The 25,514-nt window shown below is 52.7% G+C and overlaps 2 protein-coding genes and 1 long non-coding RNA gene across 5 annotated transcripts in view; 1 reads left to right on the top strand and 2 right to left on the bottom strand.

Annotated features, from left to right (window-relative positions):
* Anks3 (ankyrin repeat and sterile alpha motif domain containing 3) overlaps positions 1-17,258 on the bottom strand; it is a 21,965-nt gene extending 4,707 nt beyond the window's left edge. The window contains exons 1-10 of one of the 2 annotated variants that reach the window (XM_042698099.1): positions 17,254-17,258; positions 14,672-14,681; positions 11,522-11,693; positions 9,247-9,445; positions 8,931-9,052; positions 6,497-6,578; positions 4,639-4,774; positions 1,199-1,354; positions 446-577; positions 132-238 (exon numbers count right to left, since the gene is read on the bottom strand). In XM_042698099.1, the coding sequence (XP_042554033.1) occupies positions 132-238; positions 446-577; positions 1,199-1,354; positions 4,639-4,774; positions 6,497-6,578; positions 8,931-9,052; positions 9,247-9,445; positions 11,522-11,691 (1,104 nt within the window). In that variant the 5' untranslated portion in view covers positions 11,692-11,693; positions 14,672-14,681; positions 17,254-17,258. Of the gene's footprint in view, positions 1-131; positions 239-445; positions 578-1,198; positions 1,355-4,638; positions 4,775-6,496; positions 6,579-8,930; positions 9,053-9,246; positions 9,446-11,521; positions 11,694-14,671; positions 14,753-17,253 lie in introns of those variants that run through there. The other variant, XM_042698098.1, reaches the window with a different exon arrangement.
* Positions 15,668-25,514, top strand: Dnaaf8 (dynein axonemal assembly factor 8). Of its 2 annotated transcripts, XM_042698103.1 has the most exons (10): positions 15,668-15,729; positions 16,542-16,697; positions 17,703-17,849; positions 18,790-19,260; positions 20,984-21,101; positions 22,586-22,727; positions 23,119-23,265; positions 23,699-23,803; positions 24,562-24,826; positions 25,149-25,514. In XM_042698103.1, exons 2-9 carry the CDS (start codon positions 16,593-16,595, stop codon positions 24,815-24,817), a joined length of 1,491 nt encoding a protein of 496 aa, XP_042554037.1. In that variant the 5' UTR covers positions 15,668-15,729; positions 16,542-16,592; the 3' UTR covers positions 24,818-24,826; positions 25,149-25,514. The 2 variants fall into 2 exon arrangements, with proteins under 2 accessions (XP_042554037.1, XP_042554036.1); XM_042698102.1 differs by lacking the exon at positions 15,668-15,729 and having other exon boundaries at positions 16,208-16,697.
* Positions 19,373-23,165, bottom strand: LOC122123697. The gene is made up of 3 exons (XR_006150435.1): positions 23,087-23,165; positions 21,334-21,441; positions 19,373-19,628 (listed from the first exon to the last, which is right to left on the bottom strand). It is a non-coding gene; the product is annotated as an uncharacterized LOC122123697 (long non-coding RNA).

The following is a 25,514-nucleotide window of genomic DNA, read 5'->3' as shown; positions in this document are numbered from 1 at the left end:
CACCACCTGCGATGCCCGGGCGTGCCCAGTGACTCCCGAGCTCGGCACAGAAGCTCATCAGACACTCGCTCATCCACTTGGGGGCCCAGGCACCCCCCAGAGGGGTGTCATCGGGGGCGGGGGGAGCTCACCTCATTGCTCTCCACAGAGGCTTCGCTGCTGAGCTCCTGGGCCCTCCCCAGGCCCTCGCTGCCGCTGCTCTGCACGGCCCCTACGCTGGCACAGAGCACGGGCTCCTCTGCCGATGGGAGATGGGCCTGATGACTGGCACGCCCCACCCATGTCGGCGGGGTGTCCAGACCCATGCACGCAGGCCTCAGTGCGTACCCCCCAAGTCCCTGAGTATCTCTCTGGGAAGACAGCCCTTCTGGCTTTGCCACCCAGCCTAGGAGACCATGCCCCACCATAGATGAGTTTCCCAGTGAGAACGGGACCAGGGGCGCACCCCGGCTGCTGCTGCTGCTGCTCTCCACGTCATGGTCGTTGATGGGGGAGGTGACGTCCCGGTAGCAGAGACCATCGCCTTCCAGGGGATCGCTGCCAGTGAAGGTCAGGTAGCCCCGTGGTGGGCCCTGCTCTGTGTGCAGAAGAGGGTGTGTGAACCCCTACAAACAGGAGTGGAGACAGGAGCCTCAACCTGCTGAGGGCTGCTAGGTGAGGGGCCAGCGCTGGGAGGGGCCTCAGAGGCGCCACGTCACCTCCCTCCGTGCAGCATGGCCGTCGCCGCTATCCACAGCTGCCAAGGGAGGAAGTGGGCTCCAAGGGACTAAGGGCCTGTCGGTGCCCCCAGGACAGCACCTGCTGCTGCTTTACACAGGACACGCCCACACACCATGCAAACGTGTGTATGCCCACCAAGACTGCTGCTGTTGGCTCATTCCCCATGGAGGACCTCTGTCCTGGAGGCGCCTCCACCCCCTTGGCTGCAGGCAGCGCAGGGGCAGGAGGCTGCACGTCCCTACGCCCATGTCCCACTGTGTGAATGGCATGTAGCTGCATCTGGAGCCAAGTTCTACTTCCAATTTAAGCTAGCTGGTGAAGGAGGTACTGGGTGGTCTCTGAGCACCCAGGAGCACATAGGAAAGGCTTCACTGCACCCCCAGTTCCAGGGCCACATTTGGGGCAAGAGAACTCTCTGCCCCTCGATACAGAATCTTGGCTCACAAACTAGAGTCCCCAGGGAACCAGGACTGCTCACCATAGCTGGGACGCGGGGTCTTGCCTCCAAGTCCGATTGCTGTGATCCTGGCCAGGGCTCGTGGCCCCTCATGGATGCTGAGACCCTTCCGACAGGGCCTGTGTCTCTGAGGAACAGGGTAAGATTCATCTGAAGAGCTCAGATCTTCAAATTTTTCTGCAGGTCAAATATTGGACAAATTTACCAATCTGCATAGTAAACTGGAAGGAAATGATCGTAACTAGTATTCTTTTTTGTGTGTGCTGGTCCTGGGGCTTGAACTCAGAACCTGGGTGCTGTCCCTGAGCTTTTTCACTCAAGGCTGGTGGCACTCCACCACTTCAGCGAGAGCAGATAAAGAGTCTCACAGGCTTTCCTGCTGGAGCTGGCTTGGAACCAATCTTCAGATCTCAGCCTCCTGAGGAACTAGGATTACAGGCGTGAGCCGCAAGCAGTCAGCTTATAACTAGTATTGTTAAGAAGAGTGGATTCACCCAAACTTAACTTGTGAGAAATGACACCACCAGCAGAGCCACTATTCTAGGGCCAAGAGGAGCTGAAAACAAAGACTCATGCTTATACCTGCCTAGGTTTCCAGACTCTGTCATTATAAGACTATATTGAGGGGCTGGGAAGGTGGCTCAGTGGTAGAGTGCTTGCCTTGCATGCATGAGGCCCTGGGTTCGATTCCTCAGCACCATATAAGCAAAAAGAAAAAAGCCAGAAGTGGCGCTGTGGCTCAAGTGGTAGGGCGCTAGCCTTGAGCTGAAGAGCTGAGGGACAGCGCCCAGGCCCAGAGTTCAGGCCCCACAACTGGACCCAAAAAAAAAAAAAAAAGATTATATTGCAGCCAGGCACCAATGAAAAGCCCAGACCACCAGCGATGAAACCACCTCCAACAATGAAGAGTTCAGAGAAAGCAGGTGAGCACAGAGAAGTCAAACTGGCTTCACTGTGGTGCAGGCGGAGCGCATGAGCTGTCAATCAGCAGTTAAAGCACACAAGGGTACACAAAACCTCCCAACACTGCAGAACAAACAAATTACAGGAAAATGCATACAAGTTCCCCACGAGAACAAAACCAAAACATACTTCTTGCTCTTGGATGACAACATAAACATGTATCGATTTCAAAACTGTACAAGGCTGGTACCAGTAACTTAACTATAACATACCTGTAACTTAGCTACTAAAGAGACTGAGATGTAAGGATCACAGCCTGAAATCAGCCTGGGCAGGAAAGTCTGTGAAACACTTATCTCCAATTCACACCAGCCTTGAGCAAAACCACTCAATGGCAGGCCCTGAGTTCAAGCCCTAGGATCAACACCTCCCCACCCCACCCCCACAAATGCATAGAATTCTCTTTTTTCTTTTTGCGTAGCTGAGGATCGAATCCAGGGCCTCACGAACGTGAAGCAAGTGCTCTGAAGCGTCACACGTCCAGCCCTTTCTGGTTTTGTTTTGAGAGTCTCTGACTTTGTCCAGACTGGCCTCCAATTCCTGATCCTTCTGCTTCTGCTTCCTGACTAGCTGGAATTACATGTGTGAGCTGCCACACACAACTCTTCCATCTTGTCTGTTGTTTATTTAATAGTACTTGAGATTAAATCCATGTCTCACATCTGCTAGATAAAAGTGTTCCCATTTATTTAAGACACCCTCCCTCCCAACACACACACACAGTCCTTTCGCTTTTGGTTTTTCAGGTCCTGAGTTTTTGCCTATGTGGGTTTTGAACTGCCATCTTCCTACCTACCTCTGCCTGCTAAGTAGCTGGGACTACAGGCATGTACCACTATGCCCAGCTTTTCTTTCCCCAGTACTGGATCCTAAACTCAGGGCCTCACGCTCACTAGATAAGTGCTCTACCAATTCAGTCATATTTTCATACTTTTGCTTTTGGTGGTTTTTGAGGTAGGTTTTTGCCTGGGCAAGAGAGAGTGTCATCTCCATGTCTCTATCTGAGCAGCTGTGATTATTCATCATGCCCAGCCATACTAAAATAAGACCATGTAAGGACCAAAACAAGTGGATACATTCATATAGAAAACATTCAAAGCCAGGTGACAGTGGCTCACTCCTGTCATCCTAGCTACTCAAAAAAAAAAAAAAGAAAGAAAACATTCAAAAGCTGTACTCATAATGCATCATGCTGCAAAAAAAATCTAATAAATGTGGCGATAGTGCATGAACACAAAAACCAACAGAACCAAAGTCTAGGAAATCTGCCATGGGAGATAGTAATCCCGAATGACAAAGATGCATCTTTTTTTTTTGGTTGGTCGTGTGGCTTGAACTCTGGCTTGGGTGCTGTCCCTCAGCTCTTCAGCTCAAGGTGAGCACTCTACCACTTGAGCGACAGCACCACTTCCGGTTTTCTAGTGGTTTATTGGAGATGAGAGTCTCACGGACTTTCCTGCCTGGGCTAGCTTTGAACCATGATCCTCAGATCTCAGCCTCCTGAGTAGCTAGGATTACAGGCGTGAGCCACCAGCACCCGGCTAAAGATGCATCTCTTAAGCTCTACAATTAAAGATGAACTTTCACATGAGAACGGTGAGACTACTGTGTAACTATTTGGAAAAAAGATAAAATTGAATTCTTAACACATCGCACATGAGAAAGAAGTACACAAGTATCAGAGATCCAGAGGGCTAGGAAGGTGGCTCAGTGGTAGAGTGCTCGCCTAACAAGCATGAAGCTCTGGGTTCCATTCCTCAGTACCACATATACAGAAAAGCCAGAAGTGGTGCTGTGGCTCAAGTGGTAGAGTGCTAGCTTTGTGCAAAAGAAGGTCAGGGACCCTGCCCAGGCCCTGAGTTCAAGCCCTAGGACTGAAAAGTTAATAAATGAATGAAAAAAAAAAAAAAAAAAAAACACTGCGCGTGGCTCACACTAACTAACTATTCAAGAGGCTGAGATCTGGTTCAAAGCCATTCCAGGCAGGAAAGTCCATGAGATTCTTCTCTCCAACTGACCACCAGAAAACTGGAGGTGGTGCTATGGCTCAAAGTGGAAAAGCACTAGTCTTGAGCTGGACAGTGCCTAGGCCCTAAATTCAAGTCCCATGAGTGACAAAAAGTAAGTAATAAAACCATACAAGTCCTAGAAGAAAACATGGGAAACTCCTGCATCAAGGCCTACAGAAAAGTCCATTTTGAGCCTGACTCTAAATCCAGAGACAATGAGCAAGGGTAAATCTTGTAACACTCAGTGGAGATGCACGATGACAACGGAACAGGTAAAACCCCAAATCAGGAGAGACCGCTCTGTGAGGCTCCATCCTCAGGCTGGTAGGCACCCTCCAATCCTTAAACCAGGACCTTTATCCAGGACTCCACAATGGCACATGGGGCTGGCAGAGAAGGTACCCAGGCAGGCCTGGGGCTGTCTCCCACTCCAGGCAGCCCAACTCCATTAGCGCATAGCAGTACGTGATGTGAGGCAGATACAGGTACCTGGGCTGCGGTAGAGGCTTTTGGGCCGAGCAGGTGAATGTGTATCTATCAAGGCCACGATCTTCATGTGTCCATACTGCCTGGCCAGCATCCGGGCTGTGGCCCCACTGTGGTCTCTTGTGTCCACTTCGACTCCCTGTGAAGGTCAGGGAAAGAGGAGTCAGGAAGCTCTCCTTCAAAGCCCCTGGGCTCACCGGGCTGCTGGCCTGGGAGGGATGAGAAGAGGAAGTAGGTTGGCTTCTGTCCTCACAAGACACCACATCCCAAGGAGGAGGTGCAGGCCTGCTTGGCTCACTACTGCCTGTTTTGCTGTCTCCGTGCTAGCAGGAGAGAAGCCTCATGGCCCTGTCACCAGGGGCATCTCTTAAGCCATTGCATGCTGCAGACAGCGAGTGCTGTCTGCCAGGGTTATGACCTTGCCTGAGAGATGCAGAGTGAAGGGGCTGTCCTGCTCTGGTGGGAAAACAGAAGATACCCTGGTGGCCACAGGCAAAGAGCACCACTGGCTCCTGGCTGGGCCTGCCTGCTCCATTTCTCCTTGCAGAGCACCAGAAATGTCAATTAGGGAGCAGCCATGTGACCCAGCCTCAGAGTAAGTGCTGCAGAGCCTGGCACCTTCATCCGAAGCTTTAAAATGTAGTTATAGTCTTTGAGCACAACCATTCCTGACTATGATTCTAACCTAAAGACAGGAAGCTTTATGCACAACAATGTTTGTTTGTTTTTTTGTTAGTCCTGGGGCTTGAACTCTGGGCCTAGGTGCTGTCCCTCAGCACTTCAGCTCAAGGCGAGTGCTCTACCACGTGAGCCACAGCGCTACTTCCAGTTTTCTGAGAGGTTTACTGGAGATAAGAGTTTCATGGTCTTTCCTGCCCAGGCTGGCTTTGAACCATGATCCTCAGATCTCAGCCTCCTGAGTAGCTAGGATGACAGTGTGAGCCACTGGTGCCTGGTGCACAACGATGTTTACCACTACATGTCTGCAGCAATAAAAATTTAAAAGTGACTTAAATGCTGACTTGGGACAGAGTCAGTGAGGTTACTGCCCTAGGTGTTAATACCTTTTTTGTTGTAGTTGTTTTGAGAGAGGGTCTCACCATGTAGCCCAGAGTGAGCTAGAACTCATAATCTTCCTGCCTCAAAGCAGGTGGGGTTGGGGTGGGTGCCATCAGCTCAGGCCTATAACCCTAGCCACCCAGAAAACTTGACGTCTGTAGGTCACAGTTCAAAACCAGTCTGGCCAGATAATTCATGAGACTCATCACCAATTAGCCAGCAAAAACCCTGAAGTGGAGGAGTGTCTCTAGTGGTAGAGTGCCAGCTGTAAGTAAAAAAGCTGAGCAAGAATGAAAGGTCTACAGGACACTGGTGGCTCATGCCTGTAATCCTAGCTACTCAGGAGGCTGAGATCTGAGGACTACAGTTCAAAGCCAACCCGGGCAGGAAAGTCCATGATACTCTTCTCTAAAATATGCCACCAGAAAACCGAAGTGACGCTGTGGCTCAAATGGTAGAGCACCTGCAAAGAGTTCAGGGATAGCACCCAGGCCGAGTTCAAGGCCCACGACCAACAAAACCAAACAAACAAAAAGAATGAAAGGCCTAGCCAGGCACCAGTGGCTCACTTCTACAATCCTAGCTACTCAGGAGATAGAGATCTGAGGACCATGGTTCCAAGCCAGCCGTGGCTAAAAAGTCCCCGTGAGATTCCAATTAACTAAGGGAAAGTGGTGCTGGTAGAGTGCTAGCCTTGAACAAAAGAGCTCAAGGACAGTGCCCAGACCCTAAGTTCAAGCCCCATGACTGACAAAAAAAAAAAAAAAGAAAAAAGCCCTGAGTTGAAGCCTCAATCACTTACGTGACTCAGGAAATACTGCACGATTATCTCATGGCCAGCAGCAGCCGCTTCCATCAAAGGCGTAAATCCATAGGTGGGCTCCCTGCAAGAGGGGTCCAGTCAGGAGAGAGGGGAGGAGAGCAAGCCCACCACCCAAAAGTGCTCCTGCCGAAGACAGAACCAAACCAAGGTTCCCGAGCAGGGGCGCCTGCTCACTGCGTGGTCCATCCTCAGAGCTGCGCCACCGCTCCTCTCCCCTTCTCACTGCCCAACACCACCTTCCGGACCATTCCTGTCATGTGCACAAGACAACCTCACCCGGCCCCTCTGTGCTCAATCCCTTAGCTCAGTTTCTGTGCCTGTCATGGGTGCTCCCTCCTCGGGTGCTCCCTGATTGTTACCTCGGGCAGCTCTGGACGCCAGTAGCCTGCCTCTCATCCATGCCAAGACACAACCCCCTCACACCTTAACATCTCACAAGTCACAACATGTGTTATAACGTCAACAGATGTGCTGAATTGTAAATTGAATAGTTTTCCTCTTCAATTTTTTTGGAGGTACTGAGGACTGAACTCAGGACCTCAAATATCTAGGCAGGTACTCTACCACTTGAGCCACACTGCCAATCCATTAATGTTCTTCCTTAAGAATTATTCAGAGACTGGGAAGGTGGCTCTGCGGTAGAGTGCTTGCCCCTCATTCATGAGGCCCTGGCTTTGATTCCTCAGCACCACATACACAGAAAAGGCCGGAAGTGGCTCAAGTGGTAGAGCGCCAGCCTTGAGCAGAAGAGCTCAGGCCTAGAGTTCAAGCCCCACAACCGACAAAAAAAAAAGAAAGAAAGAAAGTCTTACAATGCACACCATCAGATGTAATGCTGTGCAGCCTCAGGTGGAGGGAGCTGGCACTCTGTTAAAAGGAAGACTCATGCATGTGTTAAGACAGTTCCACTTCCCAATTAAAAACTCAAGATGGGGGCTGGGAAGGTGGCTCAGTGGTAGAGCACTTGCCTTGCATGCATGAGGCCCTGGGATGGACTCCTCAGCACCACATAAGCAAAAAGAAAAAAGCCAGAAGTGGTGCTGTGGCTCAAGTGGTAAAGCGCTCGCCTTGAGCTGAAGAGCTAAGGGACAGCGCCCAGGCCCAGAGTTCAGGCCCCACGACCAGACACCCCCCCCCCCAAAAAAAAAAAAACAACTCAAGATGGGCTGGGAGATGGTGGCTCATCCCTGTAATCCTAGCTACTCAAGAGGCTGAGATCTGGGGCTGGTAAGGTGGCTCAGTGGTAGAGCGCTTGACTTGCATGCCTGAGGCCCTGAGTTCGATTCCTCAGCACCACATAAGCAAAAAGAAAAAAGCTGGAAGTGGCGCTGTGACTCAAGTGGTAGAGTGCTAGCCTTGAGCTGAAGGACAGCACCCAGGCCCAGAGTTCAGGCCCCACGACCGGACCCCCCCAAAAAAAGAGGCTGAGATCTGAGATCGTGGTTCAAAGCCAGCCTGAGCAGGAAAGTCCGTGAGACTCTTTTTCCCCCACCCCCCCTCCTCCCTCCCCTAGACTCTTATCTCCAATAAACCACTAGAAAACCGGAAGTGGCACTGTGGCTCAAGCGGTAGAGCGCTCACCTTGAGCTGAAGAGCTGAGGGATAGCACCTGAGCCCAGAGTTCAAGCTCCATAACTGATCAAAAAAAAAAAACAACTCAAGATGGGCTGGACACTCAGGATGGCTCACACCTGTAATCTTAGCTACTCAGGAGGCTGATCGCAGTTGTTCAAAGCCAGCCCAGGTAGGAAAGACTGTGAGACTCAGCTCTAATTAACCACCAGAAAACTGAGAGTGGTGCTGTGACTCAAAGTGGTAGAGTGCTAGTCTTGAGTGAAAGGGCTCAGGAACAACGCCCAAGCCTGGAGTTCAAGCCCCATGACTGGCAAACAAAACAAAAACTGGGCTGCACTGTGTTTCAGTGGTAGGATGCTTGCTTAGCATGCCCAGCAGTGTTTAAAAAAATGTAGGGGCTGGGAAGGTGGCTCAGTGGTAGAGTGCTTGCCTTGCATGCATGAGGTCCTAGGTTCCATTCCTCACCACCACATAAGCAGAAAAAGCCAAAAGTGGTGCTGTGGCTCAAGTGGTAGAGCGCTAGCCTTGAGCTGAAGAGCTGAGGGACAGCGCCCAGGCCCAGAGTTCAGACCCCATGACCAACAACAACAACAACAAAATTTAAACCTTGCAATGGTTTTCAAAGCTTCACCCGATATCCATTATGTGCATGTCACTTAAATGCCACCCACACGGGAGGACCTTGGCATGGCACACCACGTAATTCTCCAACACTCTCACACAGTCCTGCTTTCCCATTTCAGGGACAGCACAAGATGCACTACTGTCCTTAAGCAGACCTGTGGAGAGGCCCGCATGTGGGCAGGCCTGCCTGTCTGTCCCCCTTCACAGCAGTCACCTCACGTTGGCATTTGCACCACTGTCCAGGAGGAACTTGACCATCTGCTGGTGTCCGGCACTGGTGCAGTGGAAGAGTGCGGTCCAGCCCTGGATGTCTTTCATCTCGAGCTCTGCGCCTTGCTTTGAGAGAACAGAGCAGTTACAGCCTGTCTCCCCAGAGAGGCAGGCAGAGCCCTGCAGGCTGTCAGCTGGAAGAATCCAGTGATTACACTCATGGGTACACATGTGCACACACACACCCTGAGGCCCACAGGCCCTCACACCCTGCCAGGGAGGCCCTCGGGTTGCTGAGTCTGTGTGCCCTGGAAACTCACCTGGAGCAGAAAGTAGGCGATGCTCTCGTTGCCACAGCTGGAGGCCAGCATCAGAGGCGTCTGCCCTTCAGGGGTTGGCACATTCACACTCACCCCTGCCTCAAGCAGCAGGTGCACGATGGTGTCATGTCCAATGTACGAGGCATACATCAGGGGGGTCCAGCCACCACCATTCTTCGTATTCAGATCTAACTCTCTCCTAAACAGAGGCAAGATATGCTAGGTACGACCAGATGTGAGGCCTCACCTGGGCCTCACCAGACCCCAGGTGAGTTAAGTTGACCTTCTGGGCAGCCCTGGGGTGGGGGAAAGCGGACAGGTGGCCGCTTCTAGTTGCTGTGCACTTGCCATCACATCCTCAGCTCTAGTCTCCCTTCTCTAATTTAGTTTGCATCCACCCAACCACCTCACTCAAGACTGCACTGCCAGTGAAACAGGTGGGGCTCAAGCAGACCTAGGCAAGGTCTGGAGTCAGCTCAACATATCCCACGGACATATAGTGGTAGGGACAGCGAGCCTACACAGCAAACACAGTTCTGGCTGGGTTTGGCAGAAAAGCCAAAGCTGAGGTAGCCTGACCACCTGCCACCACTGCCAGTCTCTGGTGTGCAGTGCTGCAGAGGGGCCCAGAGTAAAAGAGGAGCCCTGGGGCTGGGAAGGTGGCTCAGTGGTAGAGCGCTTGCCTTGTATGCATGAGGCCCTGGGTTCGATTCCTCAGCACCACATAAACAAAAACAAAAAAGCCGGAAGTGGCGCTGTGGCTCAAGTGGTAGAGTGCTAGCCTTGAGCTGAAGAGCTGAGGTACAGCGCCCAGGCCCAGAGTTCAGGCCCCACGACCGGACCCCCCCCCCAAAAAAAAGAGGAGCCCTGGCTGCAAACAGGCACCATTACCATCAACTACTTGGTTACCCCGCCCTACAGAAACATTTTTTTTAAATCTATGACCAGACATTTCTATTTTTCTCTTATTTCCACTAAGATCCTAGAAATCCATTTCCATACAAGAAAGAAAAAAAGAAAAGCGGAAGTTTTCCAGCTCAGACTCTGGAGCCTGGCTCATACTTCATAATCACACCCAGTCCCATGAGCAACGTACGCAGTTAAAGCCCACAGGCCTTTTGCTCCCACAGTTCTTGTCTGCCACCTCCAGTGGATAGAGCCAGTGACTCCCTCACAATTTTGCGTACGCAGGATCCTAACACTGAGCTACTCCATCACTAACGCCTCCAAGCAGCCAGTCTGCAGGGACAGCAGAAATCCAGGGGCAGTAATGCTGTATTGGTCTCGTGACACCTCTGTCTGGAGTCAAGGCTTGAGTTACCGGTTCATCCTCTTAAGCTGAGGGAGAAGAAAGTGCCAAAGACTCCAAAGCCTCAGACCCACTCTAGGCTTGCTGCAAGCAAGCCTCCCAGGTCCTATCAGAAACAGAGACAATCACTCTCCCTCTCTCTATAGTTAAGCGTAGCCACTCTGCCTACAGCCTAGGATTCCAGAGAATTTCTAATAGGGCTATGACACTGGACAAAGGAGCCAGTTAGCTGCCTTTCCCTAACCTAACCCTCCCCCGCACCCCCTCCCCCCAAACACACAAAGGAATCTGCCATACTGTTTTCCATCCACAGCCACCACTGTATGGCGAGAGGAGACCTGGAGCTTCCTGGGGCTTGACCTGGCTCACCTGGAACTGAGGCGGGATGGGGGCAGCGCTGCAGATACCATCCAAATGAGAAACGAGTAAGGAATATGAAGAACACAAACCCCTTTCCAAAAATTACCTTCCAAGTTACATTGTGCTGTATGCAAACACAGCCATGAGACTGAACACCGGTAAGCAGATCAGCCAAAATAACAGTTGGGCACTGAAGTGGCCAGGCCACCCTCCAAGAGGAGCTCTCCCAGGATGGCCAAAAGCACAGCCTCTCGGAGGGGAGAGGAGCACAGGAGTTACAAAGCAAGCAAGGACAAAGCAAGCTTAAAGCATTCTGCTCTCCATCTTTACCTTTGGTTGTTTGGATGTTCCTGCTATCAGTCAAAACCTTCAAGGTAGTTAGGCTCTAGTAAATTACAAATAATGTTTATAAGTCTACAATTAAAGTTTAAATCAAAACTGCCTTCTTTGCTGGTGAACAGTATCATGGACAACTTTATAGAGACAAGCAGGTACGCCTGCCCAGAGTGTGTCTACTCCTTGAGTGAGGCCCCTGCAGGGAAGCTTGGAAGCCACAGAAACGCTGCCTGAAGTGTGAAGGGAAGGGCTACTCCCGGAGACCCTTACCTCTGCACGCATTCCTTCACCACCTCATACTGGCCGATGGAAGCTGCTGTGTGAAGGTCCAGGGGAACGTCCAGCTCCTCTCGGCTGACCTGTGTGCCCAGCCCGTGCCACATGGACAAGCTGCAGTTCAGAAGCTCCGGCTCACTGGCTTCATCGCTCAGCTCAGACATGGCTGTGGAGGGAGGCCCAGGGCTTAGGTCTTCCTTCCTGGCTGTTCCAGGCAGAGAAATACCAGGTCCTAGTCCTGCCTACAGCAGGCTACCACACCACCACTAAGATGAACAAGCCCAGCTGACGGCTTTCTCTAAACAGCAACTCCATAATGTAATAACCAGGGCCTGCTGCCATATAGAAGTGAGGAGCTGTTTCCACATTCCACAGGTCTTCCTGAGGAAGGCGCTCTCCTTCAACCCACAGGCCTCAGGTTCTAGAAGCCGGAACTCCTCTTGGGTAGGTAATAAAAAGATATCTGCTGGGTCATTTGAGTCAGCCCCTGGGTATGGTGGGCAATATCACTGGATTTGGGGCTACAGCAAAACTAAGCTCTGTGATTTAGCATCCTTAATCTTAGGTTCCTCACTGTCTCATGGGCAGAGGGTGTCTTATGGCTATTAAAAACACATGGAGGGGGGGTGGAGGGAGAATGGGAGGGGGTGGGAGGGGATGGGAAGGGGAAACAAAGGAGGAGGCAACAATGCTTGATAAGAAATACACTCATTACCTTGCCCACGTAATTGTAACCCCTCTGTACGGTATTTTCACAATTAAAAAAAAAAAAAAAAAACCACAGAAGCCAAGCATAGTGGTACACATCCGTAATCCTAGAGCTTAAGAGGCTGAAGTGGAAGAAGTGAGTTGAAGGGTAGCCTGGGCTACCTAAAGGCCTTGCCTCACAAAACAAAACCTTGCAGCCAGACACTGGTAGCTCATGCCTGTAACCCTAGCTACTCAGGAGGTTGAGATCTGGGGATTGCAGTTCAAAGCCAGCCTGGGCAGGAAAGTCCATGAGACTCTTGTCTCCAATTAACCACCAGAAAACTAGAAGTGGTGCTATGGCTCAAGTGGTAGAGCAACAGCCTTGAGCTGAAGAGTTCAGGGACAGCACCCAGGCCCAGAGTTCAAGCCCACAGCCAACAAAAAAAAAAAAAAAAAAAAAAAAAAGCCCTGAACCCCCAAATGAACTAGACTGCACTCAAATTTAAAATACGGGTTTGTGGGGGGGCATCCTGACACAGAAACCAGAATGTGATTGGAAACAGGAAACATTAACTGAGCAAGAATTTATCTATTCAACCCTTCAAAGTGGGAAAGCAAAGGAAGACATGGGACAGGTGACAGATGTCACTTGATAGGTGACATCTTCCCCGAGACAGGGCACCACCAGAATGGATCAACAGGATGATGAGTCTGAGACAAAGAGTCCTTCATTATGAGAATCCTCCCCAAATCAAGCCCAAGTCATTAACTTCCTAACAGAATTTTCCAGTCCAAGAGCAACAGGAAGTACAGAAGAGGGCCAGGAGGGGAATGGAAGGCCTGTTATGCTCTGAAGGCCTAAAGATACAGTAGCAGTTCACAGAGGACATTAGGACCTCGGTTTCTACTAAAGATTGCTCCCAGGCATCCTAACATTTTTCTGTGTGGGTGACAGCCAGGATGGACCAACAAGAAACAAGCCACCAAACACTTTGCAGGCAGTTGGTGAGGGCAGGTGTGTGAGCAGAATAAGGGCTCTGCTTCCTGGAAACACCACCACCTCACACTTAAGGCCTGATATCAAGCAGCCCCCTCCCTCAGCAGATGGGACTCTGGATCCTGATGAGGTTGGTCATCTCTCCAGCCTTCTGTGGGCAAAGCTTTTAAAACACCTCCTTAAGGCTGGAGCCTCTGCACCCTCCCTCTCCCCCTCCCCCTCCCTTTCTCTCTCTTTTTGAACTCAAGGCCTGGGCATTGTCCTTCAGCTCTTCAGCTCAAGGCGAGTACTCTACCACTTGAGCCACAGCACCACTTCCATTTTTTTTTTGGTGATTTATTGGAGATAAGAGTCTTATGAACTTTCCTGCCCAGATGGGCTCTGAACCTCGATCCTCAGATCTCAGGCTCCTGAGCCACTGGCACCCGACTTCTTCTCCCTCTCTATTGGACATTTATGTAGGTCTGACACCTGTTGATGGTCTATCAAAACAGACCTCCAGAAGCTTATGGGGGGGGGGGGGCATTACTAGTCAGAGACTACCAAGCCAAGCACTAGTGGCTCATGCTTGTAATCCTAGCTACTCAGGACCCTGAGATATGAGTATAACAGTTTGAAGACAGCACAGAGAGAAAAGTCCCCAGTCCCATGAGACTTATCTTCAGTTAACCACCAGAATACCAGATGTGGCTCAAAGTGGTAGGGTACCAGTCTTGGGTGAAAAAGCTCAGACCACGGCCCAGGCCCTGAGTTCAAGCCTCACCAGCAACAACAACAAAAAAAGACTACCAATCTGCAACAGGTGCCACTGGCTTATGCTCCTAATCCTGGCTCTGTGCAGGAGGCTGAGATATGAGGATCAAAGTTCAAACTCAGCTCAGGCAGGAAAGTCCGTGAGACTTGCCTCCAATTAACCACCAAAAAGCCAGAATCGGAGCTGTGACCCAAGTGCTACAGGGCCAGAGAAAAAAAGGACGGCGCCCAGGCCCTGAGTTCAAGCACCGGCAGAGAGACAGAGACAGAGAGCTAAAGAGACAGACTACCAACGTGTGAGGATGTATCACAGACCATCCTCAGTTACAAGCAAAACAGTAACGACGATGCTCCTCGGGGGTTATGTGTAAGCACCCCAGCTTCCAGAGCTCCGGGGAAGCAGCCCTGGAGATGGGACCTTGGAACTTCCAGTCCACTTGGTTAGACGCTGTGCCTTCAAAGTCAAAAGTTAACTGGAGACACCGCACAACCCTAGGCCGGTGGCCGCCGCCCCGCCCACAGGAGGCCGTCCCGCGGAGGGGACCCCGCCCCCGCGGAGCCCCCACACCTGCAGTCCGGCGCCCTCGGCCCCCGGCCCCGCGTCAGCTCGCCCTGCGCTGGCGGGGGAGGGCCGAAAGCCCAAGCGTCCAGCCCCGTTCCTCCAGGGCCCGGCGTCGGCGGGGCCGGGCCGCCGCCCAGCCTACCTGCGCGGACCTCCGGCCTCCTCCAGTAAATCTCGGGCCGCGGACGCCGCCGCGCTCCCTCACGGGTTGCTGCCGCGCGCTCAGCCCGCTGCCCGGCTCGCCCCGCCCCGGAAGTGCTATCGAGAGCGTGAGGAACACGCCCCGACACAAACGGATAGAGGTTGTAGGACTGGTTCTCCGGACGCCCAGCACTTCCGGTTATCCGCCTACCTCCTTAACAGCCAATGAACGGGCAGCTATCCCAGCCCCGCCCCCTCGGCGCCCGGGAACCAATCCTGCCCTAAAGGTGGGCCCCGCCCATCCCCGAGGTGGAGCGACCTGGGCTGGGCGGGGCGGGGCGCGGTGACGGCCTGCAGAGGGCGGGCCGCGCGGCGGGCCGGTACGGTGTGGCCGGGTGGGAAGCGCGCCGGAGGGCGGGTGTCCAGGGGCCGGGCCGAGGCGAAAGGCAGTGCCTGAGCGGCCACGGAAACGGACCCTTCGAGCTGCGGGGGGAGGCGGGGTCCGGGCTTTCGGCGACCCAAGTCTTAGCATTCGAGCGTTCGCCGCGGGCCGGAGGCGTCCGGTCGCCATGACGACGGCGCCGCGCGGCGGCAGGCGGGGCCAACGGGCTGCCAGGGAGAAACGCCCACGGGACGCGGCGGGCTCCGCAGCCCTCGGGTGGGCCCGGCCGGCCCGTTCTCGCCGTCGGCGTGCTGTGGGCATTTCTGACCCCCTGAGCACGCCCGCGCCGCGGCCAGCCGCACCTGGGCGATCCTGCCGCCCCGGCAGGTACGGTGCCCCGAACGGCCGGCCGAGCAGAGGCCAGGCCTCCCCAGCCCGCCCGGTGCGAGCGGCGCCCCCGCAGCGGCCCGCTGAGCCCAGCGTCAGGGAGAAGCCAGCCCCGCGGAGCGTCGGACCCCGGCAGCCGCCGGACCACTTCAGAGGCACACACCTTCCCCTCCCATTGCTGGACCCCTCTGCCCCGCGGGCCTGTGGTCTCCTCTTCTCAAAGGGTGGCACCTGTGATTGTGGGGCTAATCTGAGTGTGACTCAAGCGAAGTGTGTTGGGACTCCAAAATGTCTCTAGTCTGTTCCTTTAGGACAGAAAAGGGTAACTGGGCTCAAAATCTCCCCCTTTTTTTGGGAGGGGGTGTTAGGATTGAACTCAAAGCCTTAAACATGCTAGCCAAGGTCTCTAGTATTGAGCTACGACACCCATCCATCCCTCTTCCTCACTGATTTAAATTCCTTGCCATCTACTATAAATGGAGATAACAGCATCCATGTTATATGAATACATACATATCTATGTGCATACGTATTACATATCATATATTTCATACCATATGTCATATCTAAACATCAAATACATAGACTGTTCATACTGAATGCTCATTGTGGGGTTTTTGTGGGTTTATTTTGCTGGTACTGGGGCTTGAGCTCCCTTGAGATGTTTTTGCTCAAGGCTAGCACTCTATCACTTGAAGCACAGGTCCACTTCTGGCTTTTTTTTTTTCTTTTGGTAGTTTAGTGGAGATAGAGTCTCATGGGCAGGAAAGACTTTCCTGGCCTTAAACTGCCATCCTCAGATCTCAGCCTCCTAAGTAGTTAAGATTACAAGTTCCCGGCTCTTATCTATGTCTATCTATGATACATACATATATCCCTAAACATATCTCATGTATGCACATATATATGATGTAAATATATGTATATACATATGCAGGTCTGCTCACACATACAGCTGAGTTCCTAGTAACAAAGAAGTACAGAACCACAGGAATGGATGAGAGGTGGCTGTAAAGTCTTTTTGCCTGTAGCTGGTTGGAGTTTTAGAAAGGCAGCCCCTCATCTCTTGATGTTGGTCACCTTGACCACGTGTTCTCCACAGAGCTCCTCAGATGATGGCATACAAAGATGGCATCCTGTGAGCCTGGTCTCCATGGAATCCAAAGACAAAGATGTGCCCTCCCTGGGCTCCCCCTGGGATGCCATCCTCAAGGCTGCCAAAGATCAGCTTCCATCTCTGGACTCAGACTCGTCTTTGGTGAGCAAGCTTCCTCCTGGACGCTGACTGGCCTTTCATACCATGAAAGGTCCAAGGGTGGCCAGGGCCAGCCTTAGAGTGATCCTCCTCACAGCCCACCAGCCCACCACTGGAGCATGCCTTTGCTTTACTTTCAGCCACGCACCCAATTCAAAGGTTCCTTGGTTCGTTCCTTCCCTCCATCCATCCAAAACTCAAGTACTTGAATGGTGCCTGGAATCTTCAAGGCCACTCCATTGGTGCTCCTGGCCCCCTCCCCCCCACCCCACCCCCCACCCCCGCACCTGAGTCCCACGTGGGTTCTCTGGTAAAGGCTCTGCCACAGCAGAGTGGACCAGCACCACCACTTACAGCACCATTTGTGACCTTCCCAATGCACAGTGATAAACCCCTGGAGGGCTTCTCCCCCTAGGGTTGGTTTGGGATCAGCACCAGTAGCCATATGCACATAAGACTAGAAAGGGATGCTGCTAATGAGCCACGGGCAGGGGCTTCAGTACCCAGATTGGCACTGGGCATTTAGGGAAAGTTAGAAGAAGCAAAATTTGGGTCCTACCTGGACCTCTGCAAAGCTGAACTTGACAAGACTCCTAGCACAACCTCAGGAATCAAAGAGTGGATAGTTCAGTCTCAGAGCTCCAGAGCTGGGAGCACTGATCAATCTTCTGGCTTCTGATCAATCCTGTAAGGTAGTTGGGGGGGGGGGGGTATCAGTCTCTGTCCTTCAGATGTGGCAAACCAAGTTATGGTAGGAGGCTGCTCTCAGTGACCCCTGCCCTGCCATTACTCTGCATCAGGCAGGACTGCAGCACCTCTGCTAGAGAGGGAGCTCTGGATCTCATCCCCACAAGTGGGTGCTGCCAAGCTCATTTCTAAACAGGTGTCAGGCGGCAGCTCAAGGCAAGGCCAGTAGGAAGAGATCCAGATCCCTCTAGAGAGATCTCCCCCTGGGAGAGCTGGTCACCCATGCTGCCTTACCACCCCAAACCTCTGGTCTGTCCACAGTCTGACGACAGGGAAGAGGAGCCCTACATCTTCCAGCGAAACCAGCCCATTCTGATTCCAGACCTGGCTGAGGAGCTTGCTGAAGATCCTGCTGATGCTAGCGAGCCTAGGACCTGGGGGCCTGCAGTTAAAAGGTCTCCATCTAAGGTCCGAGGGACACAGGGTTTGAGGACTCGCTAAGACGCACCATGGGGGCAGATCATGCATGTACATGTGTGTGTATGTGTGTGCGACCATGGCTTTCAGGGATTATTAGGGCAGTGGGGTTCAAACAGCTAAAACTGCTGCTAGAAGCACCTTAGTCCTCACGCCTCCAGGGCCATCCCAGGTGTTCAGGTGCCCAACACCTGAGCACTCATGCCGCCTTCCCCAGGTCACCCAGCATACTTGATGCGCCCCCTATTGGTCCTTAGACTTGTACTGTTTCCTTCCAAGGCACTCTGTACTATCCAGCCATTGACACAGCTTCCAAACTCCTCTGGCTTCACGGAGCCCCCTAATCCTTTGATGATTGGAGAGTCAGAGGGAGAAAGAGTGCCTCACAAATGCTGGTGATGCAGGAGGCAGCAGGAATGGCCACAGTGCAAGCCTCCCAGGACAGTGCCTGGAAACTGCTGCTCTTATAAATAGAATTGGCTATAAACATTCATCTATGGGCAGCCCCAACTGGTCAGACCTGTTGGGGATTTGATGTGGCTGTGGTTAACAATCTGAAAACATCAGAAAGGTCTAGCGGAGGGAGGGCTTCAGGAGTTTCCTGGCCCCAAGTTGATCTCCCATGGCCTAACTCTACCTAGCCTCACTACAGGTGCGTGGGTGGGTGTGGCTGGACCTGATCTTCTGGCCCATCACCACCACACATGGCCAAATGGCCCAAGGTAGGCCAAAGAAGCACAGGAGGCAATTGCAAAGCAGTGACCAATTGTGCCAACAATTCAGGTGGTACAATTTCCCTGTAACTCTGGGTTTTCATTTCTACAGGAATTTTAGCAATTCTTCTGAGGAAATGTTCTTATTTTCTACGAAAGAAAGTCCCTAAAAATACATTCTTACAAATGCTAACAGAGTTTGTCTGTTTTCTCAATAGCCAGTTTTGGTGCCTGGGGGACCCTCCACTGAACCCAGGAGTGGACAGAGGATGTGGGACTCAGCACTTCGGGAAGGAAGAGGTCCTGGCCAGCCGTCCCAAGGCTGCGCTGACACCAGCACCCTCCTTCGAATGGCTGAGACCTCCTCGTGGCTGGAAGGTGACCTTGGAAGCTTTTCCTTCAACTCCAAAGCATCCCAGAGTTCTTCCTGTGGCCCTCAGGGAGAAGCTACCCTCTCTCCTGAAGGAAAGCCAAAGGCAGAACCCCGGGATGAGGATGTATGGAAAGACTCTGCGAAGCGCAGAGCCCTCCGCCTGGAAAGGAGGAAAATGATAGAGAAGGAGGTGCTCCAGAAAGTGACCTGGGGCACTCAGGACCCACCCAATCAAGGCCAGGCCCAGGAGCCAGAACCCAGGCCACAGGCCTCCTCAGCAGAGCCCCAAGAAGGACAGCTTGTGCTCTCCCTCCAGGTAGGCACCTCCGCTGTCTGCCCCCCCCCAGCCAGTGGGGCCTGGAAGCAGCTGGTCCTGAGGCCAGCTTGAGGGTTCAAGGACCATCATCTGGGCAAGCAACCATGCCTGTCCCAGCAGGTGGGGGCCTGGGGGCTAAGAGACTCCAGCTTTCCCTGGAGGGAAAGCAGAGTGCTCATGCCAAGCACAGGTTTCTAAGTAGTCCTGGGTAAAACATAGAAGCAGACAGTGCCAAAGTGAAATTCCCCCACTGGAATGCCCACACCCTACAGGAGCACATCTGTTCAGGTTGGATCCGGAACATTCATGAAGGAAGGAAGTGCGTGACAACACTTGTCTGGCAGGATGAGAAGATTCTGCAGAACACTCTGGAAGAGGAGGGTGTGGGGAGAGAAGATAGGTGTGTCACGCAGCACTTCCGGGGTCCACAGGGTCACCATTCCCACTGCCATCCACCTCCCATTCTACCGGTGGAGAGGAGGGCGGCTCTGGCCCTAGTAGGTTGTGCAGTTTTTTGCAGAGGGACCATGCAAGTCACTGCAGCCTGGCATGCAAAGGCCACACAAACATTTTGCTTAACAACGTACAGGAAAGTGGCACCAGTATCTACCTACAAATCTTTTTTTTTTTTTTTTTTTCCAGTCCTAGAGCTTGAACTCGGGGCCTGCACACTGTCCCTAAGCTAGCACTCTACCACTTCAGCCACAGTACCACTTCCGGCTTTTTCTGTGTATGTGGTACTGAGGAATCGAAGCCAGGGCTTCATGCATGCCAGGCGAGCACTCTACCAGTGAGCCACCTTCCCAGCCCTACAAATCTTTCTCATTACTTTTTTTTTTTTTTTTTTGGTGGTTGTACTGATGTTTGAACCCAGGACTTTAAGCTCTCCCTTAGCTTACTTGCTCCTGGCTGGTGCTCTAACACTTGAACTATACCCCCAGCCTGCCTTTTGCTGGTTATTTTGCATATGGAATCTTGGAGATCTTTTTGCCTAAGTTGGCCTTGAACTCCTCCTGAGGAGCGGGGAGTACAGTCCACCAGTGCCTAGTTTGTGTTTTGTTGTTCATTACTTTTAAACAAGCCATCCTTTCTTTTCTGCTCATCCCTGACAACGTTTGTTTTCCTCATCTAGAAGCTGCAAGAAGACCAGGTAGAGGAAACATTCATTTTGAATGAGGTGGAGCCCTTGCAAGTCCTGGATTCCAATCACAGCACCACCAAGAGAAAAAAAACATTCATTCTAGGATAACTGCCTGCCTCTAGTTGAAACCTTTACCACAAATGTCTGTCTTTTCTTTTTGTTTTATTTTTGCCAGCCCTGTTTTTTCTTAAAAGCACAAAACTTTTTTTAAAAATAGCAAACATTTTGAACCAGTATATCTTAGACACTTAAAATGGCACAGGGTTTCCTCCAGGTCAGACATCTTTATAACCAAGCATTACCCTCCTCCTTCCCCCCCCCCCCCAAAAAAAAAAGAGGAGTTGAGAATTGCTAGTCCTGGTGCAAACAAAAGGCCCAGACTACACTCAATCCCAAGGGCCAGTGCATCCATTTGCAGGCCTGCACTTAACCTGATTCCTCCTCTACACCACCCATGACGGCTCCATCCGCCCCAACAGTAGTGGAGTGCCACCCCTGCCTGTGTCGCTCTTGCCCACAGCAATCCTACCCCTGCCTATAGGACCCCGTGGCAGCCTCGTAACCCCAGCCTCATTATTCCAGCACCTGGAAGATTGGGATTTGGATTACATCCTGAAGAGTCTGCCAGTCCAGGAAGACAGCCCCACAGATGGCGCATCCAGAAGTGCATGGTGGTTAGCAGAAAGCTGCCAAGGCCGAGGTCTGTCTCAAACACCAAGGCCAAATGGAGCCAGCAGCTGCTTGTGTGTCTGGCATGACAGAGGCCACAGGCTAGGCACGATCAGCCTTGCAGCCACCTCATCTGCTGGCTCAGCCCCAGCAAGGCTTAGGTGGCTGCCTGCTATGTGCCAGGCCTGTCCAAGACCTGGAGATACACAGGGCCTTCATCCCTGGCCCCTGTCACGTGACCCACACCTGCTCCCCCTCCTCACCTCCTCAGGACTCCTTCCTCTCCCATCCTTTCTCCCTGGGGGAATGTTGATTGGTCCTGCCTCCTGCTCTTGCAGTCAGCTCTTATGCTACTCGTGCTTCTTGGCTGCCTGGAATAGGAAGGAAGGTTGTTGATGTCATCCCAGCCACTATGCTGTGGCCCTGCTTCAGGCAGTTTGTACCTCACCATCTCTCCATCCACTTGGGTCCCCAGCAATGAGAGCAAGGGAGGCAGGCTGGAAGCTGAGACCCAAGAGCAGTGCCAGCTCCCAGCCTCCAGGCCCACAGCAGACTCCTCATGTGATTTCATTTGTAGGATATGGAGAAACAAACCCTCCTGGAGCCGCAGGGGACTACGCAACTGGAGGAGGGCACAAAATGGGCCTTTTTTTTTTTTTTTTTTTTTTTGCATGTTCTAGTACCAGGGCTTAAACTAAGGGCCTCATGCTCTTGCTCAGAACTGGTGCTCTACCATGAACCATGGCCCTGTCTGGCTTTTTGCTGGTTAACTGAAGATGGTCTCATGGCCTTTGCCTCTCAAGCTGGCTTCATACTGAAACCATCCTCAAGGTCTCAGTCTCCTGAGTAGCTAGGATTAAAGGCATGAGCCATTGGTGCCCAGCACTATTTGAAAGGCCCAGGATCTGCTGATGAAGCTATTCCATTCTGCAAACCTCCCCTAAACCTCCTAAACAATACTACTCACCCTAGTGGGTAAAAGTGCATTCCAAGATGCTCACAACGTTACAAAGATTACAAAAACCTGAAAACAGTCCGTACTCGATAGACTGTCTAAATCAGCTATAACTGTCTGCAGCTCTGTCTGCAGCAGTATTACTAGAAGGAAACCTCTAGTAATAGAAAGATAACAGTGTAAAAATATAGTTGGGCGAGTCAACAGGATGACCCCTTTGCATTGCGGCTGCCTGGGACCCTAGTTCACAAAGCTCAAGTAGGAGTCTGTGCCTGCTCATAAATACAGTACTCTTCTTTGCCAAGTTGGGCCTGGAGGCCTCAGAAAGGACTGAGGGCGGGGACAGAGCCAAGCCTTGGGCCCATGACTACAAGGAACCCCAAAGAAAAAGAAGCATTAGGGACACTGCTCAGGCCCCGAGTTCAAGCCCTAGGACTGGCAAAAACAAAAAAAAAAACTAACCCCAAAGGGTCCTAGGACTTGAGCTACTGTGGGTGAGAGACATGAGTCAAAAGGGCCAGGTCCCCACTAACCTGTCCCCTTTCTCCCTCAATCCCCAGAGAATTCTGTGCCACGCTCCCAGGACAGACTCCAAGAGCAGCTGGCCCTTTTGTGTGCCACACAGTCCAAGACCTGCACTGCTGCCCGGAAGGTGCCAGCTGACATGCCCCAAGACACTGAGGAAGAGGAAACCAGAAGCAGGTGGGCCTTCTTGCCAGCCGTGGCCAGATGGGCACATCCTCCCTTGTGCTCAAGTCTGATCAGGGCTGGCACTGCAAATATCCCCACTGCACAGAAGGGGAAGGTGTGGCTCTGAGCGCAAAGCCCCTGCTCTTTCCCCAAGCCCTATGGGAAATTCCCTTCACCATCTACACAGTCTGCTCAAAGTGGGAGGGTTTTCATAGGACCCTGCCCCACTGGCAAGGCTGATAGGTTCAGCCCTGGGCATGTGACCCCCCAGCCAGGCCAATCAGAGCTTTTCCCTGGGATTTTTCATTTTCATCTCCACACAGGGATAGGTTCACATATGGTGGACAAGCCCCACTGGTCACAGTACTCACAAAGAAGGGACTCAGCATGCTCTGCCTTTCAGGTATGCTGTGATGAGGCTGGGCCTCCAGGCGGAGCCATGCCAGAGGCTAGATGAGGGCAGCAGGCTGAACACAGAGCCTCCCACCATCTTCATGGACCTGAGGCCGACAAAGCCATGGGATCCAGAAAGCCAGGAGTCCTCAGAAAGGTAGAGAGCAGGGCCAGCCCTGCAGTCATGTCTGCTTGGCAGAGTCGCCTGCTGCCCTGAGAGGCTTCTGGAGGTACCTGGTGGAACAGGGCAAGGGTCAAGCATGGGACCTGCTCAGCCCACTTGGTCCCCAAGCCCGACTCCCAGACCCATATCCCATGGGAGGTGGGGGAAAGAGGAGACTAAGAGGAGGAGTGGAGCAAAAGGCAAACTGCATAAGGCTGCAGCAGTGCCTGGGTACTCTCCTCCTGTCATTTGGCAGTTAGTCTGGCACCCTTTAAGCTTCAGCGGACTGCTGCCCCTCCCCCCCCCCCCCCCCCCCCCCGCGCCTAAGGAGGAGCTAAGCACTGTAAGAGAGGCTGACCCTGGGTGGCAGTGGAGCCTGGCAGATGGCATGGGGCAAATCCAAAGAAGCCATGTCCTCTTCCCCCAGTTCCCAGTACAGCTCCTCTGACAGTGAAGAGGAAGAGGAGACTACAGCTATGGGAGAGCAGCGAGACCAGGCGCAGCAGGCACCTACTTCCTCCCAGGGCCCATGGTAACCATGAGGTGTCCCCTTTCCTGGGGGCTTGGACTCTTGACACTGGTGTGCTGGACACAGGCTAGGTCTGAGACTGAGGTGGGGTGTAGCACTCCTGGCCTAGCCCACGGACCCTTGGACGTTACCTAGGATATGCCAGCTCCCTCCCCAGGATGCCTCTTCCATTTTCCTCTGGCTCCCTCCATGATGGGAATTTAGGGAAGAGAATGGGCTGGAGGAAAGCGGTATCTGCAGGAAACACAAGCTTGGGTGGGCTGGAGGGAAGTGAAGTATGGCCTTCCAGGTCCCTCTGTGGCCAGAAAGCAAATAAGACTCTGCAGCAGCAGGGCCTAGGCTGGAGCATAGGCCAGACACTGCAGGGCAGGGGTGGGGGGGGCGGTGGTGTCAGGAAGCAGCTGGGATCAGGAAGTGTGGAACAGGCCCCCACCTGATAGCCACGGAGATGGCAGAACCCCACAGCCCATCCTCAGAGCAAGGACACACCCCAGGCACTCGCTAGCTATTCTGTCTGCATCTGGCCACAAAGGTCTCTTCCCGCTTGGCCTGGCTCTGCCAAGTCTGTGTGCCTGTCAGAGAAGATCCTCTAAACTGCCAGACTCCAGGCCTGGTCCTCAGGGGCAACCTGAGTCCTGCCCACTTGACTTCAGTTCTGGAGTCAGGTGACTGAGCCAACACGCAGGCCATTCCAGTGATGAAGTGTTAGGAGGTCAGGCCTCCAGTTGGCACCAAGTACAGCTGGTTTTATTATGTTGCAGGGACTGTACGGCAAAGAGCCGGCTTCTCCAGCAGCTGAAGGCCTTTCGGAAGGGTGTAGCTCCGCCTGAACTCCTTATCAATGAGGGCTCAGGCAGCCAGGAGACTCAGGCTCCTGAAGAAATAGCTGGAACAGGCACGGAGAGGGAGGAACACACAGAGCCCCAGGCTGAAGAGCTGAGTGCCCAGGCCCGACTCCAGGCCCGACATCCCATGGCCTTGGAGAGCAGTGAGGTGCTGGATCTAGGCCAACTGTAGGCGCCTCAGGTAATGGATCCAAGAAGCAGGTCCCATGTCCTGACTTTCCACCCACATAGGCCCTGTCATCCTCCTGCAATCCCAGTGACACTGGAAAACTAAAGTAGGGTGCACCTAGTCAGGAACCCAGACTCCATACCAAAAACAACCAGTAAGAAACAGGGCTAGGGGAAAAAAACAAAACAAAACAGGGATGGAGGCCTAGCTCACCAGTATCATGCCAGCCTAGCAAGTGCAAGGCCCCAAGTTCAAATCCTAGTATCACCAAAAGAAAACTGGGTTATGACTGAAATTCTCTTTTTGTTTTTTGTTTTTTTTCTCTCTACCCAAGGCACACAGAGTCCTTCCAAACTAAAGGTGGCACTGACTGTCAAATCTAAACCGAATGCTGGGCATTCTAACACATGAAACTATGAAGAGTGGAGTGATGCCCACCCTTCACGAAAGCCAGCAAGAAAAGAACAAAATAAACCAAATAGGTTGGGGCCAACTGATTCCCTACCATGGCCTGGCCCCCATAGGGGACGCCTGGCCTTCCTGCACCTCATTACTTTGCAAGCCTTACCCATCCCCATCCCTGTCTTCATTTTACAAAGTCCTCTGTAACTATCTTCCCCATTCTGACCCATGGCAGCTTCAATCCCCTCCCTGCCACCTCCTCAGGATGAAGGAATCACCACAAGGTCCTCCCTTCCCC

Source organism: Dipodomys spectabilis, unplaced genomic scaffold (genome assembly GCF_019054845.1).
Source record: "Dipodomys spectabilis isolate Male_0828 unplaced genomic scaffold, ASM1905484v1 ptg000231l, whole genome shotgun sequence".
NCBI classification, from domain to species: domain Eukaryota; kingdom Metazoa; phylum Chordata; class Mammalia; order Rodentia; family Heteromyidae; genus Dipodomys; species Dipodomys spectabilis.
Note: the sequence above shows the minus strand (reverse complement) of the source record. Positions and strands in the feature narration are given on the sequence as shown.